Source organism: Olea europaea, unplaced genomic scaffold (genome assembly GCF_002742605.1).
Source record: "Olea europaea var. sylvestris unplaced genomic scaffold, O_europaea_v1 scaffold1175, whole genome shotgun sequence".
Classification (NCBI taxonomy): domain Eukaryota; kingdom Viridiplantae; phylum Streptophyta; class Magnoliopsida; order Lamiales; family Oleaceae; genus Olea; species Olea europaea.
The window spans coordinates 51599-71244 of NW_019229159.1; the positions used below are offsets into that span (position 1 = coordinate 51599).

At 37.7% G+C, this 19646-nt stretch overlaps 1 protein-coding gene across 5 annotated transcripts; it reads right to left on the bottom strand.

Annotated features, from left to right (window-relative positions):
* Positions 1-225: 225 nt before the first annotated feature.
* LOC111373894 (protein NRT1/ PTR FAMILY 5.10-like) lies at positions 226-14208 on the bottom strand. Of its 5 annotated transcripts, none has more exons than XM_022996487.1 (5): positions 14052-14208; positions 13390-13515; positions 12735-12952; positions 11351-11895; positions 226-1202 (listed from the first exon to the last, which is right to left on the bottom strand). In XM_022996487.1, the coding sequence occupies exons 3-5, from the start codon at positions 12822-12824 to the stop codon at positions 386-388; spliced, it is 1452 nt and encodes a 483-aa protein (XP_022852255.1). In that variant the 5' UTR covers positions 12825-12952; positions 13390-13515; positions 14052-14208; the 3' UTR covers positions 226-385. The 5 variants fall into 5 exon arrangements, with proteins under 5 accessions (XP_022852255.1, XP_022852253.1, XP_022852252.1 ...); XM_022996485.1 differs by having other exon boundaries at positions 13390-13521; XM_022996484.1 differs by lacking the exon at positions 14052-14208 and adding an exon at positions 13770-14045.
* Between the last annotated feature and the right edge of the window lie 5438 nt (positions 14209-19646).

A 19646-nucleotide genomic window follows, 5' to 3' on the forward strand; every position in this document is an offset into this window, starting at 1 on the left:
ATCTTTATTATTAACCTAACTTTACAAGAAGAGTAGCATGTTCTTCTCTCTCGACTTCATGTTTTCAATAAGTAATAATATTCGATTCTTAGACATGTTGAAAACTGAGTTCATCGAAGACGTAATGCCTTGACGCACATAACCTCAATGGTTAGTGCTGCAAGCAAGGAAACTCCACTCTAAAATCGATTTGCAATGTTATCGTTTTGTTAATTTGAAAATAAATAAATAAAATTCGAAAGATGTATACACATACAAGCAACATTGTTTATTTACAAATTCTTCTTGCGATATATACACAAACTATTAACTATTAGTTCAGTTTATTGCACAATATTGCAGTTCTACTCCCCATAATTTGTCGAGGTAGTAGTTCTATACAACTTCACAGACTATTTCTTCGCCTATAGATGTAAGATTTTGCAAAGTAGATGTAGGCAGCGAGTGCAACAGCACTAAGCCCAGCCAGTAGCCAATAGAAGTAATCGAGATGAGCCCGATTAAGGTTGTCTGAAAACCAACCATCTTGACCCGGGCCACTGGTGGCTTTCTCCACCACAGAGATAAGAAAGCTGCTCAAAAAGCTTCCTATGCCAAAGATGCTGAGGTATAGAGCAAGACCAATACTCCTCAGTTCATTTGGAACCTGGTCGTAGAAGAATTCTTGGAGCCCAATCAAGGTGAATACATCTGCAATTCCGAAAAGCAAATACTGAGGTAGCAGCCACCACACACTCATTGGTACAGTTGCATTTGGCAGATCCACCAGTCCATATTTGACAGCAATTTTCAGACGTTCCCTCTCAACTGAAGCTGCAATTACCATGGAAAGAAAAGATAAAGTTATTCCAGTTCCAATTCGTTGAAGCATTGTTATGCCTGCAGGTTTCCCAGTTATTGATCTTGCAATTGGAACCACAACGCGATCATAGATTGGAATAAAGACAACAACGCCAACACTGACAAAAGATTGAAATGAAGCAGCTGGTATTCGTAGGCTAGACGTGATATGGCGATCCATTGTAACTCCTTGCTTGGTGAATAAAGTGGAGGATTGTGAATATATAATGGCATATCCTAAACATGTAGTCCATATTGGAACAAGCCTGAGAACTGCCTTTGCCTCCTCAATCTCAGATATCTCACTAACTTTCCAGTCTTCCACAGAACCATCAGGTGCAACCAATGCTTTGTTAAGAAACCTGTCACAAACCAGAAGGACTATAATTAAACCGAATTAGGTTGATGTTGAATAGTCAAGACCATTATTCATTGTAAACTCAAGAAGAAAAAAAATACTTTTTCCTTAATCTCTTCATACCTGACAATACCTATATATATATATATATATATATATACAAATTAGAGATTCTATATTTGGTAGGATACTAATTAGGAGTCCCTCTAATTAAGCCTACATATTTACATGCCATAACACTGCCCCTCAAGCTGGAGCATAAATATTAATCATGCCCAGCTTGTTACAAATATAATCAACTCAAATCTCATTTAGAGCCTTTGTGACGATATCTCCGAATTGTTCTCCAGTTTTCACATGTCCCGCAGATATTAAATTCTGCTGCACCTTTTCATGCACGAAATGACAGTCAATCTCAATATACTTAGTTCATTGATGAAACACCGGATTAGAAGCAATATGAAGAGACGCTTGATTGTCACACCATAACTTTGCTGGTGTTGAGATCTTAAGACCGACTTCAGTTAGGAGTTGATATATCCACATTATCTCACACAGATTATGCCATAACTCTGTATTCTGATTCTGCACTAGATCAAGATACAACATTTTGCTTCTTACTTTTCCATGAGACCACATTTCCTCCAACAAAAACACAATAGCCAATAATAGATCTTCAATCAATCTTGGAACCTGCCAAATCTGCATCTGAAAAACATTCGATGAGAGTATGTCCATAATTTCTGTACAGTATCCACGTCCAAGAGCTCCCTTCAAATAACACAGGATCTGTTCTAACGCTGTCCAATGGCGAACTGTCGGGGAAGGCATGAATTGACTTACAATACTAACAGAATACGCAATATCAAGACGAGTTAGTGTAAGATAGTTCAATTTCTCAACCAATCTTCTATATTTCTCAGAATCATCAAATAAGTCACCATCTTTGGTAAGTTGCAAATTAGGAAGCACTGGAGCACTGCTTAGTTTAGCTCCCAACTTTCCTGTCTCGGTTAATAAGTCCAGTACATATTTTCTCTGAGATAAGAAGATGCCTTTCTTACTTCTTGTCACCTCAACTCCTAAGAAATACTTCAACATCCCTAAATCTTTTGTGTGAAATTGGGTGTGGAGAAAGGATTTTAGAGATGAAATTCCCAGAGCATCACTGTCAATGATAATAATATCATCAACATATACAACAAGGAGAATAATACCGGATTCAGACTGTTTGTAGAATACTGAGTGATCAGACTTGCTCTTTTGCATTCCAAACTTTTCACTGCTTGATTGAATTTTTCAAACCACACACGTGGACTCTGTTCCAAACCATATAAAGACTTTCTAACATGACACACTTTCCCGTACTCCCCCTGAGTAACAAACCCATGCGGTTGCTCCATATAGACTTCCTCTTGGAGATCACCATGTAAGAAAGCATTTTTGATATCTAATTCATGTAGAGGCCAAGTATGTATAGCTGCCATTGAAATGAACAAACAGACATTAATTTTTTGGCTACAGGAAAAAAGTGTCAGAATAATCCACACCATAAGTCCGGGCATAGCCTTTAGCCACAAGGTGAGCTTTAAGTCTATCCACTGATCCGTCAGGATTGACTTTGACCGCAAACACCCACTTACATCCAATAGCCTTTTTTCTACAGGTAAATTCACCAAATCCCAAGTACCATTAACATCTAAAGCGCTAATCTACTCTATTATAGCATCACGCCATCCAGGATGGGATAAGGCGTCATGAACAGTTTTTGGAATAGTTACGGAGTCTATGGAGGCAACAGAAGAACAAGAAGAAGAGGACAAGTGATCATAAAAAACAAATGATGAAATAGGGTAAGTACACTGACATTTACCTTTACGAAAACCAATAGGCAGATCGAGATCACTAGATATTGGATCCAATGGCGAAGAAGAGCTAGGTGCCGAACATGTATCGGGGGGATTCGTAGTCTGGAGTACACCTAGAGGATAGGTAGTGTGGAAGCAATAGGTGTAGAAGTTACATGATAAACAAACAGATCATCATCATTCCCCTTATTGAGAGAAGTAGAAGAAGTGGAAAAGAAAGGAACGTGTTCCAGAAAGGTAACGTCAACCAACACAAAATATTTGTTAAGACTCAAACAGTAGCATCGATACCCTTTTTGTAGACGATAATAAACCAAAAAAATGCATTTTAGGGACTTTGGATCTAATTTAGTTACCTGGGGACATATATCAAGAGCATAACAAGTACTACCAAATATTCTTGGTTCAATGGGAAACAAGGATTTGGTGGGGAAAATGACATTGTAAGGAGTTTCACCATAAAGAACAGATGAAGGCATTCGATTAATCAAAAAACAGGCTGTGGAGACGACATCAGCCCAAAATAGTTTGGGAACATGCATTTGGAACAGGAGTGCCCTGTCTGTCTCAAGAAGATGTCTATTTTTTCTTTCAGCCACACCGTTCTGAGAGGGTGTGTCAACACAGGAGGATTGATGAAGAATACCATTCCGAAGCATGTAAGTCTGAAAAGAATCAGAAAAATATTCTTTGACATTATCAATTCTCAATGTACGTACAGACACATCAAACTGTGTTTTAATTTCAGCACAAAATGTACTAAAATGAGAAAATAATTCAGAACGATTCGTCATTAAATAAAACCAAGTCACACGAGAAAAATCATCAACAAATGTAACAAAATACCGAAATCCGGTTTGAGACACGACAAGACACAGACCCCAAACATCTGAATGAACTAACCCGAAATGAGAATTAGCTTTTTTATTGACTCAAGGAACTAAGGACAAACGATGATGTTTCGCAAACTGACACGACTTACAATCTAAAGATGATACAGTTTGAAATTAAGGACATAATTTCTTCAACAAAGGTAAAGATGGATGTCCCAACCGACAATGGGCTTCAAATGGAGTTAAGACACCTAAACGTGCAATGGACTTGGGCACCTAGGTATCCAGAATATAGAGACCGCCTGATTCATGTCCTTTACCAATAATCTTTTTTGTCACAAAATCCTGAAAAACACAATAATGGGGAAAAATGAGACAGAATAGTTTAAGGTTCTATTAAGTTTGCTAACAGACATTAAATTGAGAGAAAATTTTGGTAGACTTAAGACAGATAATAAGGAAATTAATGGGGTTGACTTAATAGTGCCAGAGCCAAGTACACAAGATGCAGAGCCATCAGCTAGAGTAACAGTGGAAGGAGATGTATGTGATTGAAAAGCGGAAAAGAGACTGGGATTACCTGTCATATGATCTGGAGCGCCAGAATCAATAACCCATTTTGATGAAAATGAGAGAAGGCATGTATTAGGTTTACCTGTCTCAGCAATGGTAGAAATAGAGTGAAAAAAATTCTTTAATGTTTCTTGGTACTAAATGAATTTGGCAAATTCATCAGTAGAAACTGTAATAGTCTGCCCAGAAGAAGTAGCAGTCGCAACATGAGCTGAGTGAGACTTCTGAGATTTATTATGCAATTTTCGACACAAAGATCTGGTATGACCCGGTTTATGACAATAATAGCATATAACACCCCCTTCATTCTGACTCCGATTAATTCGACCACCTGTACCTCTGCCTCTTCTTTTACCTCTACCACCACGACTGATAAGAGCACTAGAATCCTGAACTGATGAAGCAACAGAAGTACTAATATCTGTGCGAAGTACTCTCTAAAGTCTCTTGTAGAGAAGAAATTTCAGCATTGGAGAGGATTTGAGATTTAGAGGTCTCAAATGGAGAATTAAGACCAGCTAGGAAACTCATCACAGCCATTTACTCCAGCTGAGTTCGTTGAACTTTCACATCAGAACTCAAAGGTAGCAAAACGTTTAATTCTTCCATTGTCTTTTTGAAATTCATAAAATAAGCTTGGAGAGATTGATCATGTTGTTCGGTACCATAAAAACTCTTGCAAACTTCGTAAATACGGGACACATTTCCTTTCCCAGAGTACATAAATTCTAAATATTCCATCAATTCCTTAGCATACTCACAATGATTAATTAGACTAACTATCTCAGTGTCAATGGAATTTCAAATTTGTAAGAATAATCGAGCATCATCTCTTACCCATGTTTGGCTGGTATTATCCCTTGGTAGATCTTCAGTAAGGTAATTATCCATAGAAATATTCCGCAAATAAATTCGAACTGTCTTACACCAATCTAAATAATTTGGACCAACCAACTTATGTTCTGTGATTTTGAACATTACTCGAATGACATCAGTCACGGCTAAATGTTTTTATTTATCATCCATGATAACGAAACCCAAGGTCCAAATTGACTAATCAAAGACAAAAACAACACACATAGCCCCCGTTTGGCCCCCATTATTTCTCATTAGATTAAATTAAATTTCTCTCTCATATTTTTAACCACACAATCTTCAATAAAATAATATTACGCGTAAACCAAAAACTTTTCTTTTCTTTTCAATCACTCATTTTTCAAAAAAACACTATTCATAACATTATAATCTCCAAATAATGGGGCTCAAACGGGGGCATAATGATAGCCCAGCCCAACTAAATCAATTAGCCCAACAATAATGGACCAACAATTAAATGCCAAAAATAATGGACCAACAATTATACTGCCCACACAGAGATGGACTCATTAAACCTGGAATGCCGACTCCAACCCAAATAGAAACCAGAATCTGCCCAGCGCTACAATCGGTCACTGACTGGATAAATGGACCTGAAATCTTCAGGCAACTTGTCAACCCAAACCGGAAGAGGTACCGAATGGCCGACGATGTGGGAGAGGAAGACAGAACAGTCGGCAACTACGTGTGGAAGACTCAAACGCCGGGAACACGAGGTTCAAACCGACTTAGATGCCAGAAACCTGAACACGCATCGATGCGACCCGGAAGCCAGAAGCTACCGTCGACCACAGAGAGCCAAATCCACTGGTGAGATGGTTTAGTGCTCTGATACCAGGTAAACTCAAGAAGAAAAAAATAATTTTTCCTTAATCTCTTCATACCTAACGATACCTATATATATATATATATAGATACAAATTAGGGATTCTATATTTGGTAGGATACTAATTAGGAATTCCTCTAATTAAGCCTACATATTTACATTCCATAACATTCATGAATAGTGACCTAATGATGATTATGGGCTTCATGTTCTAAAGGCTTCAGAATGGTTTCTTATAAGATTAGTGAATGCATGGTCAAGTACAAATTTTGTCAAGGCAATTTCAAACGCAAAATTCATCCTTCTTGACAATTTGCTTATTATAATTAATTGATGGGGCCAAACACTATATAAATAGAGTAGCTTGGCCAAAGAAAAAAGTGCAAGAGTGCAAGTGAGGTGCAAAGAGCCAAAAACAAAGAGTCAAGTTTCTATAGAGTTAGATGAGAGAAAAAACCTTTGCATAGGCTAAAAATACTCCGTCTTTCTTTGTATTCTTCTTTATTTCGTGATATAGTGAACAAATAAATAAATTGTGTTGTTCTATAGACGAAAGCACAATTGCAAAACCATGTTAAATCCTAGTATCTTGCACATGATCTTAATTTTGTATCTTTTGCTTCTTCACAATTTAGATAATTTATTTCGCATCCCACTAATTGTCACAGAATTAGTAAAGATCTAATTCCTAATGATTGGCATTATAGCAACACAACAAAGGTGTGTCACTACACCGAAATACAATTCAATTTTTTTTTTTAACCAACCTTGTGTTTGAGTGGGTGCAATCACGACAAAGGAGAAGATATCCAAAATCAATAAATTTTACAGTACAAATTGATCCTGGAGAATGTATCTGGAGGACTACCCAAGCCAAAAGATATGTATAAACCACTTGGTGAAAAGCCAAAGAAGATAACAAACGGTGAGTTGGAGTTGCATGATCGGAAGACTTTTGAGACTATAAGACAGATATTGTTGAAGTCAATTCTTCGACATAAAAAAGGAGGAGACAACAATGTCTCTCATGACAACCTTGTCCAATCTGTATGAATAGCCATCCACCAAACAAAGTTTCTTTAATCAAATAGTTGTTTAGTTTAAAGATGACTGAAGGTAGAAGAATTGGATAACACGTTGAAGTGACGAACTAGCTACATGGTCAAAATCATTTTCTTGATGAGGTTTGAGATTTATTAATCCTTGGGTAGTTGCCTTCGAATGGCACAATTGCAGCAACTAGTAGCTCTATTGAAAAGTCCAAGTTTTAGTTTGATGATGTCGTAAGCATGATCTTGACTAAGGCTATTTGAAGACAATAAGATGTTTCTACTTTTGAGAGCCGCTTTGAACATGGAAAGATACAGACATCAAACATAGGTAACCAACGTGGCACGGGCAAGTCAGGAAGAACCAAAAGATTTTCACCAAATCCAAGATTGTCAAGAGTTGGAATTATGGTAAGACAGGACAATAAAAAATAAGTGTAAAGAAATTGTGAAAGAAAAGGTGAACAAAACTGAGGTTCGAGGATAATGTTGTGGCAGATAGGGGGGCAAAACCCAACCCAAACTGCTCAACCCGACAAACCCAAACCAAAACAATCGGTTTGGGTCGATTTTTAAGTTCAATTGGGTTGGAAAATTCAATTTGAGGTTGAATTGTGTTGGGTCTCGGGTTATGATTAAAACCTAACCCAACCCGATGAAATAAAAAATCGATATCTAAGATGGAAAAAAAAATTAAATAGACACAATAGTAAAGATAAGAAAATGACTTATAATTTATGTTTTTTTCACATAGACCAATTCACATGAACACTATGTAAAAATGCAATGTTATTTGACAATAAAGTAAAAATTAAAAACATGATGAATTGATGATGAAATGAATGAATTCCAAAAAAATTGTAATAAAAAAAAATGCTTCATAAATTTTAAACTTACTGATAAATTACTTTTAGAAAGAATTTCTTATATATGTGTTTAAAAAACGGAGGTTTTCAAGTAATTTCAAACTCTAAAAAATTATCCAAATTTAAGCAATAAACTGGATCAAACTTTAATTGGGTCGAAGCCCAAACCGATCAACCCAACTTGATTGGGTTGGATTGGGTTTAAATCAATAATTGGGTTAGGTTGGATTGATTTTTGATCTAATAGATCATGTTGGATTGGGTTTGGGTTAAAAAAAAACAACCCAATCCACGCTCACCCCTAGTGGCAAACTATGATGCTCAAACTCGAGCACGTATCTACGTGTCGAATCTTTTATTTTGTCAACCTTATTAATCTATCAACACTACTGATGTGGCTATTTTGTCAACCTAATTAACTTAAGAACATTAGTAGCAATGGAAACAATAACTCATGCAAGGTAAAATCTTAGGTAATAAATTCTTGAACATCTTTTCATGCTACCTCGACTAAAGGACTCTATGAATTATACCAGGTAATTTTGGAAAGGTCTCTCAGAAATGATCGGTCTTGTCACATAGTGGATAAAAGTGAAGTATAGATCAAGATCATTGGATCTGTATGAAAATTGAAGGATGTAAGACTCGGGTAGCTGTTAAATGAAGGTTATTTCACAACCTTCAATGGTGATAACCAGAAGGTTTCTAACGGTGCAATAACCATTGCATGTGGCAATAAATCTGTTAATAAACTTGCCAAACGTATGCTTAAACAAACGCATTCTAAGGGGAAACTATTGGGGCTTCAATCAATTCATGTAGACGTACGCAAGTGTTGCATCTTTGGAAAGCATAAGAAGATGAGTTTCAAGAAATGTGGAAGAATGTGGAAGCAAGAGAAGCTTGAGTTAGTTCACACAAATGTCTAAGACCACATCAATTTCATCCATTGGCGGTAAGTCTTATTTTGTGACTTTCATCAATGATCCTTAGTGTTTAAGGTATTGAAATGGTGGAGAATGAAACTGGAGTGCAAGTGAAAAAGTTGAGATCTAAAAATGGTGGAGAGTACTAAAATATGGGATTCAAGAAGTTTTGTTACCAAATTGGCATCAAAACAAAGAAGAACTTTGCTAGGAACACAAGATATTCGCAACAAAATGGAATGACAAAAAATATGAACTGGACATTAACTGAAAGAACTCAAAACATGCAGTTACATGCAGGTTTGACTAAATGGTTCTTAGCAGAGGCCATCAACACAACATTGTACCTAGGGCCCGTCTTTTGCTTTTGCTTTCTGTAGAAGAGTTTTTAAAGGAATCTACATTAAGTCCACGTTTGAGACCTATTTATTTGAAAAATGTGTTATCGAATAATGATTTTTTGAAGAATGTGGTTAAACATAGAAAAGTTTTGGATTTACGTGAAATTATTTTATGAGAATATGTGGTTGAGAATGAATTTTGAGAAAATGAGTTTTGGAAAAAATGAAGCTCAAACAGGGGCTAATTTTTGTTTGAAAACTAATTTTTAAAAGAGCTTCCTACTTCTAAAATCTTTTCGATGAAGTTACAATTGATCAGTTTCCTCTAAAAGCATTTCTAACTAGAAGAATCATTTTCATAAATTGTCAAACGGGTACAAAAGCAGTTGAGTCACACAAGCTCTATTAGAATTTTCAAAAGACATGCCAAACAAGCTAGTAATTAACTATGAACCGTCAGTACCCTTGGAGCACTAATGTTAAAGCAAGTATGGAGGGGAGAAAAAGTAAAAAAATTCATTTGAAAGTTTTCAATTGTATTGCATATGGGCATATTAGTCATTAAGCTAGGGGAAAGTTTGATTCCAAGTCGCTAAAGTGCACTTTCATTGGATATGATGGAGATTAGTTCAGAAACTGCTTCTAGAATGATCGCAACAAAATAATGATTAGAAGTCGGGATGTCATATTCAAGACAGAAACACATTCCAATTTAGTGGCAATGCACACAATGATTTAACATATGTCGGATGATACTCCAAAAAGCAATATGCTACAACAAACAAATGATAGTTCCTAGCAAGAGAAATCTCTCCTAGAGACTACTGCACCAAAGTCTCCAGCTCCAATCCCTGTCTTCTCAACTTTATGTTTTCTAGTATAGGTACATAAATTATTTATTACTCATTAATGCTGTTAAACCTCAATGTTATGACAAGGCATGTGAGGTGGAGGATGTGATCAAGTGGGAGCTTCCAAAGAAAATGAGATAAATTCCCCTATCTCTAACTAAACTTGAGAGCTAGCTAAGTTACCTACAGGAAAGAAAGCTCTACAACAATAAATAGGTACACCAACATGATGGTTCAAAGAGATATAAGGCGAGATTGATAGTTCCAACAGAAAGAAAGGATTGAGTATACGAAGATTTATTTGCCGGTGAAGATAGGCAAAAGTTCAGTCAGTCTTAAATAATGTTGTAACAGAGAGCTTGTACTTGAGTGTTTAGATAGAAAAATTGCTTTCCTCCACAGTGACTTAAAGGAGATATACATACAGTAACCAGAAGGCTTCTAAGTCAAAGGGAATGAGAAGCTTGTATGCAAATTGAATAAATGTATTTGTACCGCTTGAAACGAGCCCCAAGATAGTGGTAAAAGAAGTTTTATGAATTTATAAAGAAAAATGGCAACAAAAAGTGCAATAATAACTATTGTTGCTACTTCATAAGGTTTGAATCCAGTTATGTTATTCTACTACTTTACGTCGATGACATGTTAATAGCAGATTCACATATGGATGAAATCAAAAAGTTAAAGAAGCACCTTTCACCAAAATTAGAAATAAAGGACTTGGATGCATTAACACAAATTCTTGGGATGAGAATTGAGAACAACTAAAAGGTTATTTTGAAGCTATCTCAAGCAAAGTACACTAGTGGAATTCTACATAGGTTCAAACTGAACGATGCAAAGACACCATTGGTTAACCATTTCAATCCATCCTTTTGAAAGCACACTTTCTGGGAATAATCTACAGAAACTTAAGGGCAAGTTTGGAACTCCTTCTTGGACATGAGATCCACAACTTTTATTAACTTTTCGACAATATATTTCATCGACTTTAACAAAATCTACTAAAAATCTAATTTTTAGAAAAATCAAATGGGGGCATAATGAATTTTTCCAAAGAAGTCATACGTGTACAAAAGTAAGGTCAAGAGGCATTTTGTCCTTTGAATATCAAAATACGTACAAAAATGGTAGTTTACTTACTTGAACTGTTGAGAGCCTTGATGAGGCAGAATACCTTGAGCATCCTCTTCCTTAGATATTTCTGCCGGGCTAGTCCGCCAGTTTCTAGCAGCGTTTAGGAATACTCGACCGATTCTCACAAACGGGCTTCTTCCTTCGCTCTGTGAGCGAAATCGGTAGGTTGTAGTTCCAAGCAAAAATATTATCAGGGCAAGGCACATGACAATGCACGGGATTCCAAAGCCAAGACTCCAACTTAGGTTGTCTTGAATGTAGTTCAAAACATAGAGAGAAACTATAACTCCTATATTCATGAAACAACTCCACCAATTGAAGAAGGAGCTTTTGTCTTTACATTCTTTTGGGTTTTGTTCATCAAACTGGTCAGCTCCAAAAGCTTGAAGACAAGGTTTATGCCCACCTTGTGCTAGTGCAAATAAATACAATGAGAAGAAGAAGCAAATAACTTGAAACTGTGGCGGAGAAGATGCTTTGTTATTTTCTACAGTATTTAGGTAATCGGAATATGAATAAGCAGCGGCAGATATGGACATAACACCAAGTGCCTGAGATCATAACAATAGAAAGAACATGTTTAGCATCTCCCAGAAGAATAGCATTTAGAATGTTATGTATAAAAAAGTACTTCGTGTTATTAAAATGAGAGAGAGACTACTCAAAATCAATCCCAAAATCAAAGTCCTTGGCTCCATTCATATTGAGGACAATATAGAATACAAATGAATTCCTAGAAATTTTTTGTGGGGAGAAAATTGCCATTTTCTCTATCCCCTTTTGTGATTATTCATAATTTTTCAAAATGATTCAGCAAAACTTCCATTTTGAATGAGCACTGGAACCCATAATGTATCCCAAGTTTATCTTAACATTCAAAAAAACCCATCAACTAACAGATCAAATGTCACAAGTTCAACCAAGTAACTGCATTTACGTCATGGCAAAACATGCAAAATAGTACCAGTTTAAAAGTTTTCAAACTTGATAGTTAAAAAAATTAATATGCAAAATGTTGAGCCAAACGACTGCCAATTCAATCAAAAAAAGTTCGAACATATAATGTGATAACCTTCACAGACAAGTTTCAATCATTTTACTCACAAAATCTGATAAATCTATAAAAGTACGAACTGCGAAGTGGACATCTGCTGAAGAAGTGCATATTTATGTTTTAATTGACAAGATCACAACTATGAATTATCACATCTTTTGATGCGACAGAACCTGGCATAATCACTCCTGAAAGCTTTTGTAGCTTGACATACAATTCCACTGATTATCTTGTATAAGTATATCTATCATTACAAGTAATTTAAAAGCTGGAAATAGAAATCACATATTAGGCGAATAATTATGCAATTTTTCACGTAAAAAGTTTTGAACTGACCAGGATATAGAGCCCAGTGGCAATAATAATGGTCAAGTATCGACCAAGAAAGGAGTCAGCCACAAAAGCACCCAAAAGGGGTGTAAGCATGGCCGTTCCAGTCCACACATTCACATTTGCCGCTGCTGTTGCAGTGGATTGGCTTAATGGACCCGTCAAATAGCTTATCAAATTTGAAAGTATTCCATAGTATGCACTTCTCTCAGCAACTTCAACACCTAATAAATAGAACAAAACAATAAATTAACAAAACTATAAGAGTGTGTTTGATTGGCATGAAAAATATCACCTAGAAATGAAAATGTTTTTCCTCTTTTGTAGAAAATAAAAACCACCCCCATCCAAGAAAAATATTTTCCTTAAAAACAAGGAAAATTAAGCATATTTTCAAAGGTTTGGAAAATATTTTTCATGGAAAAAAGTAAGAATCAAACACCCCAAATAAGATATTTTTCATTAAGAATCAAACACCCCAAATAAGATATTTTTCATGGAAAATAAATGTAATCAAACACACCCTAATTGAATCTCAAGTTGCTAAGCAATTAATTTGTGCGATTATAATCACTTAGACACTCTAATTGATTATTACAAAATCCTATTTTGCTATGTGAAATTCGGCTAGGATGAGGCATATACAAATTACAATTCGTACCTATGATGAAGAAAGCTGACTTCCAACACCCGGATCCGGATCGGGTAACAGGGTGACCTTTGAAGTCGACAGAACCACGGACGACATCTTTTAAGAGTGGAGCTTCAGTATCCAAAAGGTTGGTTCCTGCAGCTGAAGACACCGGGTTAGCCATATCTAAGCTCAACAATCACCCCCACAAAAATTGCAATAGGTAAAACAGGGCATTATTCTGGTTTTATGCTTGCTCTCAAAGCATCTGAAGTCGTTTGTTGTTAACCACCTCACAAAAATTGACACGTGATGTGATTGTTCGTCCACTAGAGCTGACTTCAACTTGCACATCATGCAAACATTATTAAAGATATTGGAAATTAGACAAATTATCCATTTTTCAATACCCAAATTCCTCTTGAGCATTTGTATAAGCAGTATTATTTGCATGGGCCCCATCAATGGAGTATTATATGGGCGCTGCTCGCCCCGTCCAAACAGGGGGCTTGTCCAAGTAGCAGCGCCCTTAATTTTCCTAAAGTTTAAAATATCCTCGCATAGTGGAGCTATAAAATACGGAGCCGGGGGCGCCAGCAGACACCCGGCCACAGGGGGCGCCACATCGCCCCCTGTTTGGACAGGGCGTTGTCCAAGAAGAAAAACCCGAAAATTAAAGCTTGAGATCTGACCTTTTCAGAATGTAGCAAATAAGTTTCCAATTCCATCCTAATGATTTTGAGTAATGCCTGACCCAGCCATCCACCATTCAGATTTTTCTCTATCACCGTCACTTCCTCAGCAAATTCTGGAAGCAGTTGATGTTGTACTTTCAATAAATTTCACCACCCGCGACCGCATATTTTGGATTCCTGATTGTGGGGCCAAAATGGATAGCCAATGGAAAGGCATTGCCACAATTATGTTGGGAATCTACTTATGTATTGCACAGCGAAAAATAAAATTATTTCGATTTTCATCGAGGATCTTTTTGTGTTTAGATAAAAATCGTGATAAAGATTGTACTTTTGACGAATTCTGCAAACCTTTTGCTTTCTTTTCGTTCCAGCAATCTTGATTCGCCACCCACAACTGTCCAATTGTCCAGCCTTTAACGGTGATCCACACAGAGAATAAGATTGCAGCTACCAGGGTTTTCCTCTTGTGCCAGCAAGAATAATGAAAACGATATGGACCTCAAACCCTAGCCATGTATTTATATAAATCCAAACGGGCTTGGCCCGATTCGGTCCAATATTTAATTAATCCAAGTAATTAAACTCGGTCCGTGAATTAATTAATCAAATTAATTAATTTGGGAATATAAATAACAAATCCAATTAATTAATTTATCCAACGATTGTTAAATTAACCAATTGACAATTTGCAATCTTCCAATTCTCTTTTGTGTGCGACCTATTAGGTTCCCGATCACGATATCTAACGACGTGAAATATTATTTTGATCTAATCAAAACTGATAAATTAAAACACCCTTTAATTTATCGTCATTTCACACTCGCCGTCCCTGATTGAGATCTAGCAATGTGTCAGGGCAATACATGTGACGGGAAATGTCACGTGATATGACAAAACCAAAATCATTCGTTTACCGTGAAACTATAATCTTTTTGTCAATATGATCCGACCAATTATGATATATGGAATTGTGTCAATCCCGAATTTCGATCATATCTTTCACTCCACTATTAAGTCAATATAAGTCGAAAACTCCTTTTCGACTTATGAGTACGCCTTGGCCAAGGATTTCGTTATCGACTTAATTGAATAAAATGCAGATCATAATCTCCTACTATCTAAGAGTGACGAATCCTTTATTGGTCAATCACAACCTTCATACGATTCTTGACGTACCCGAACGATGTCGTATTAGCGGCCCTTTGCAGAGCAACATCCAACACCGCTAAAGTATGACTGTCCTCATATAAGGTACCATGACGACCTCAAGTTTAAGGACCAATTCCATTACCGAACGTTAGAGATTAACCACTGACACTCAGATAGTTATTCATGTGGAATCTCTCGGCAGGTCTCCAATGTTTTGTTCTATAACAAAACATCTATGTGTCATTTAAGTATCACCACACTTTAGCTTGTGAGATCAGCTACTTACTTCACAAGTAAGAAATGTCACACGTGATGGTCTATCCGTAATACCGATATCCGCATCTCGTTATCACTTACGACCACGGATGATTTAAGATTCAATCAGACGTAATTTGTATCTCACAATCACAACTCCTTGTGATTAACAAATTACGAAGATTTGAATCTACGGACTCTATTATTTATTTAATTGTCTATTAATTAAATAATAGATCTGCCATTTAATTGCATTAATTATATATAAAAGTATTTATGTCCAAAGTTAATTGGACTTAGGGCATAATACTTACAAACTCCCACTTGCACTAGATCCAATCACTTATGTATCCAATATCATAAGTCTACATAAAGATCATGTTTATGCTACGACAACTCTTTGTCAGTGGATCTGCAATATTATTAAATGTGGGAATTTGTTCTTCTCTTTACGTCATTTCTATGCATTATCTCTCTGATGAGATTATACCGTCTTAATACATGTTTGGATCATTGATGAGACCTTAGTTCCTTTGCTTTCACAATGGCTATATTGTTATCACAATACAATGGTATGTGATCAACAATATCAGGAACTACTCCAAGTTCATTTTGAACATCATGGTCCATATTACAACTTTTTGCTACTTCTGAAGTAACCATGTATTAGGTTTCTACTATTGAATCAACGGTTGCTTCACGTTTGGAACCTTTCCAACATACCGCTTAAGAGTAAACCAGTTTCTCCTTATAAAATCTTCTCAAGATTTCATCTATGTAAATTAGGATGAGTTAAGCAATCTTCTAGATCTACCTCTATAGATCAAGTTGCTTATCCCATATCGTTTATGAATAAATCCTTTAGCAACCATTATTTCAACGATTGAAACATAGGGATATCGTTTTCTATAATATTAGGAATACGACAATACTCTCACTATCTTCTTGTAAACACACAATTCGTGTTCAAATTTGATAAAATCAAACACTTTGACTTTTTTCATCAAATCGAAGATTTTAGCTTCATAGAGACTTATCTTAACCTTTAGTTACGATATGCAACTGTTGCAAATAAAACCCGAATGGACTTCATCAAGGCCACAGGAGAAAAGTTTCACCAAAGTCAACACTTAACCTTTGCTTCTAGCCTTGCTTTGTATATATGGATATTCACATCCACATCGACCCTTCCCTTGTAAACTATTTACAAAACCTTATGGGTTTTATTCCGTCAGGAGGCTCGACCAAGGTCCAAACCTTGTTCACATACGCCGAGTTCATCTCGAGTATCATGGTCTCTTACTGTCTCTTTTAAGTCAACATTTGACTTTATTTTGTTGCAACAAACAGGTTCATTATCCTGGATCACTAATACCTGATTAATGATCATGGATTCGCACCTTCTTGAAGGTTGAATGATCCTACTAAATTCACATAGAGCTGTCATGTCCTTAGGAGTCTTTACTTCCTGATCCAAAGTATGTCTCATATCAGATATGGGATCAAACTCGGATTTATCTAATTGGTTAACTATATATGTAGACTCTTGAACTCTTTCAAGTTCTATTTTGCTCCCACTGTCCTCCCCTAGAGTAAACACTTTCTCTAAGAAGATTATATATTGTGAGACGAAGACTTTCTTCATGATAATAGAATTTATATTCAAATGTCTCCTTTGAATATCCCCACAAATACGTATTTATCAGATTTAGTGTCAAACTTATCTAATTCAAGGCGCTTCAAATAAGCGTCATAGCCCCAAGCTTTCATATAAGATAAATTGGGATTATTGCCTTTCCATAACTCGTATGGAGTTCTATTAACCAATTTAGATGGGACATGATTTAGTGTGTTGCACATTGCAATCAATGCATGACCCCAAAACAATTTTGGGAGATTTGCATGGCTTGTTATTAATCTCATTATTTCTAATAGTTAACAATTCCTCCTTTTAGATACACCACTATGCTGCAGTGTATATAGATGAGTCCACTGCAAGAGAATCTCATTCTTTCTTAGATAATCTAAATATTATGTTTAAGATACTCTTACTTGATCGAATCTTAATGTGAGGGTATTGTTGCGTGTTGTCACACCTGTCATACCCACCCGGGCCAATGGCCCACTCATCCTGATCCACGTGGCATTCCTGCCGAGGTGGCACACATTGCCAAGGTGGGGCTACATCCGAACTACTTCGAGCCAAGGTCCATCCACCGAGGCACCTCGATCCGACGTACTCTGCCGAAGTCCAACTACCAAGCCCCATGAACCAAAAGCATGGAACCTGTTGAATTTAGCTGAGGTCCACGAGTGGAGGTATTTGTCAAATGGTCGAAGCCCCGAAGCTGATGCGCGAGCCTCTTAACCACAAGAAGCTTCCTCCACTATCACTTCTCCCAAGAGATCGCCTGCTCAGAGATCTTATTCGAATGACTGATGGAACGTTTGTCACAAGTATAAAGGTTAAGTCTTTCACTAGTATAAAGGACCTGCGCAAGCAATAAATGCGCCGTAAGCTAGCAAGTCGAGTCCCATACCTAAGAACAGAAGTTTGAACTAAGGAGATGAGGCCACGTGCCACATCATCCAAGGGCTCCCATTTCATATGTATCACTATAAATACTCACATTGTGTAATGTCAAAGGCTAATGCAAGAATCAATACTAGAAACTACATTTACTCAACTCTCTCTCAGTTACTTGCAATGCACAAATCGAGTTTATACACTTTCACATTTACATTTACGAGTACCGGTTGGTAATTATTGTACAATCGGATTACGAACAACCCGTCGGATTCCGAACGTCACCGTCCCGCGTCGTTGGGCTACTCCCACGCCTCTTTGAACTGCTCGTTTTAAACCTTCCACGTGTCTTAGCGTGTTGGACATTCGCCCACGCAAGCGCGGGTGGGACCGGCATCTGTTGGCGCACTTTTTGGGGTCAACAGATTGGCGCCGTCTGTGGGAAACCATACCATAACCATGAGCAACCTTGTGGTAGAAGCTTGCTGAAAAAATATTTGGGCAACCCCCCTTGAAAAAGGATTTGTTCTTGAAAAAGAACAGGAGGAACCCCTATAACTTGGAGAAATCTAAGTTTGATAAAGGAAAAATGAGCTCTAACGAAAATACTCCCTCAAGGAGGGTAAGAGAAAGCACGAATGTGCCTCCCCAGCCTGCTGTCCCAGCAGCTCGGACGAGGCTCCACCACCACCAAAGGAGAGGTGGGATGCGTGAGACAGCACGACTATCAAGAGAAATGGCTATCATGGTAGCCAACATGAGGGATATAGCCAACCAAAACTTGGCCATGAGGGAGCTCATGGCCCAAATGCGAGGCCAGGGAGGCTTCCCCATTCCTCCATATGCCCCCCACGAGCACTATCAGCAAGAGGACGAGGTCCAGAGTCATAGAGTTGCCTCGTCAGACTATGGCCGAGGTGAAAGCCCATTCGAGAGGGAAGTGGGAGTCGACATTTTCTCCAACTATGCATCTGGCCGACCCACCGAGGTCCAAATGAGCCATGATAACTTTCCACCCCCATATGAGCAAGACCCAAGACATAGGAGAGCAGGAAGTGTTTTTGACAGAATCAGCCCTGCCGAACCGAGGCCCAGTCAACAGCAAGCTCAGCAGCCTCGGACGAGGCCACAGCCTCCACCTTCGATGTCCCAGCAGCCGGAGAGAAGGCATGAAAATGCCCCCCGCGCTGGCGCGCCTAGAAGTAGGCCGCAAAGGAGGGAGGAAGAGGCTAGGAACCAGCCCGGACCCTCTAACCAACAACCGAGGTACGAGGCCGAAGACTACGATTCTGATGAGCAGCAGAGGTCCTGTGACTTGGATGATGATGATGAGAACCTGCCATTCTCAAGAGAACTAAGAAATGCCCAGGTCCCGAGCCACTATGTCATGCCAAAAATACCAAAGTATGATGGGAGAGGTGACCCAGAAAAGCACCTCAACGCTTACAAAACTCACATGAGCCTGAGAGGCGCCACCCCGACCGTAAAGTGCAGAGCATTCCATTTAACCCTCAGTGGAGCGGCTGAAATCTAGTATAGTAGGCTACCATCTGGGAGCATTCGAAGCTGGCCCGAGTTCAAAACTACCTTCTTGAAGAGGTTCGTAGTGAGCAAGGAAGGAGAGGCCCCCATCCAGCGTCTTCAAGACATGAGACAGG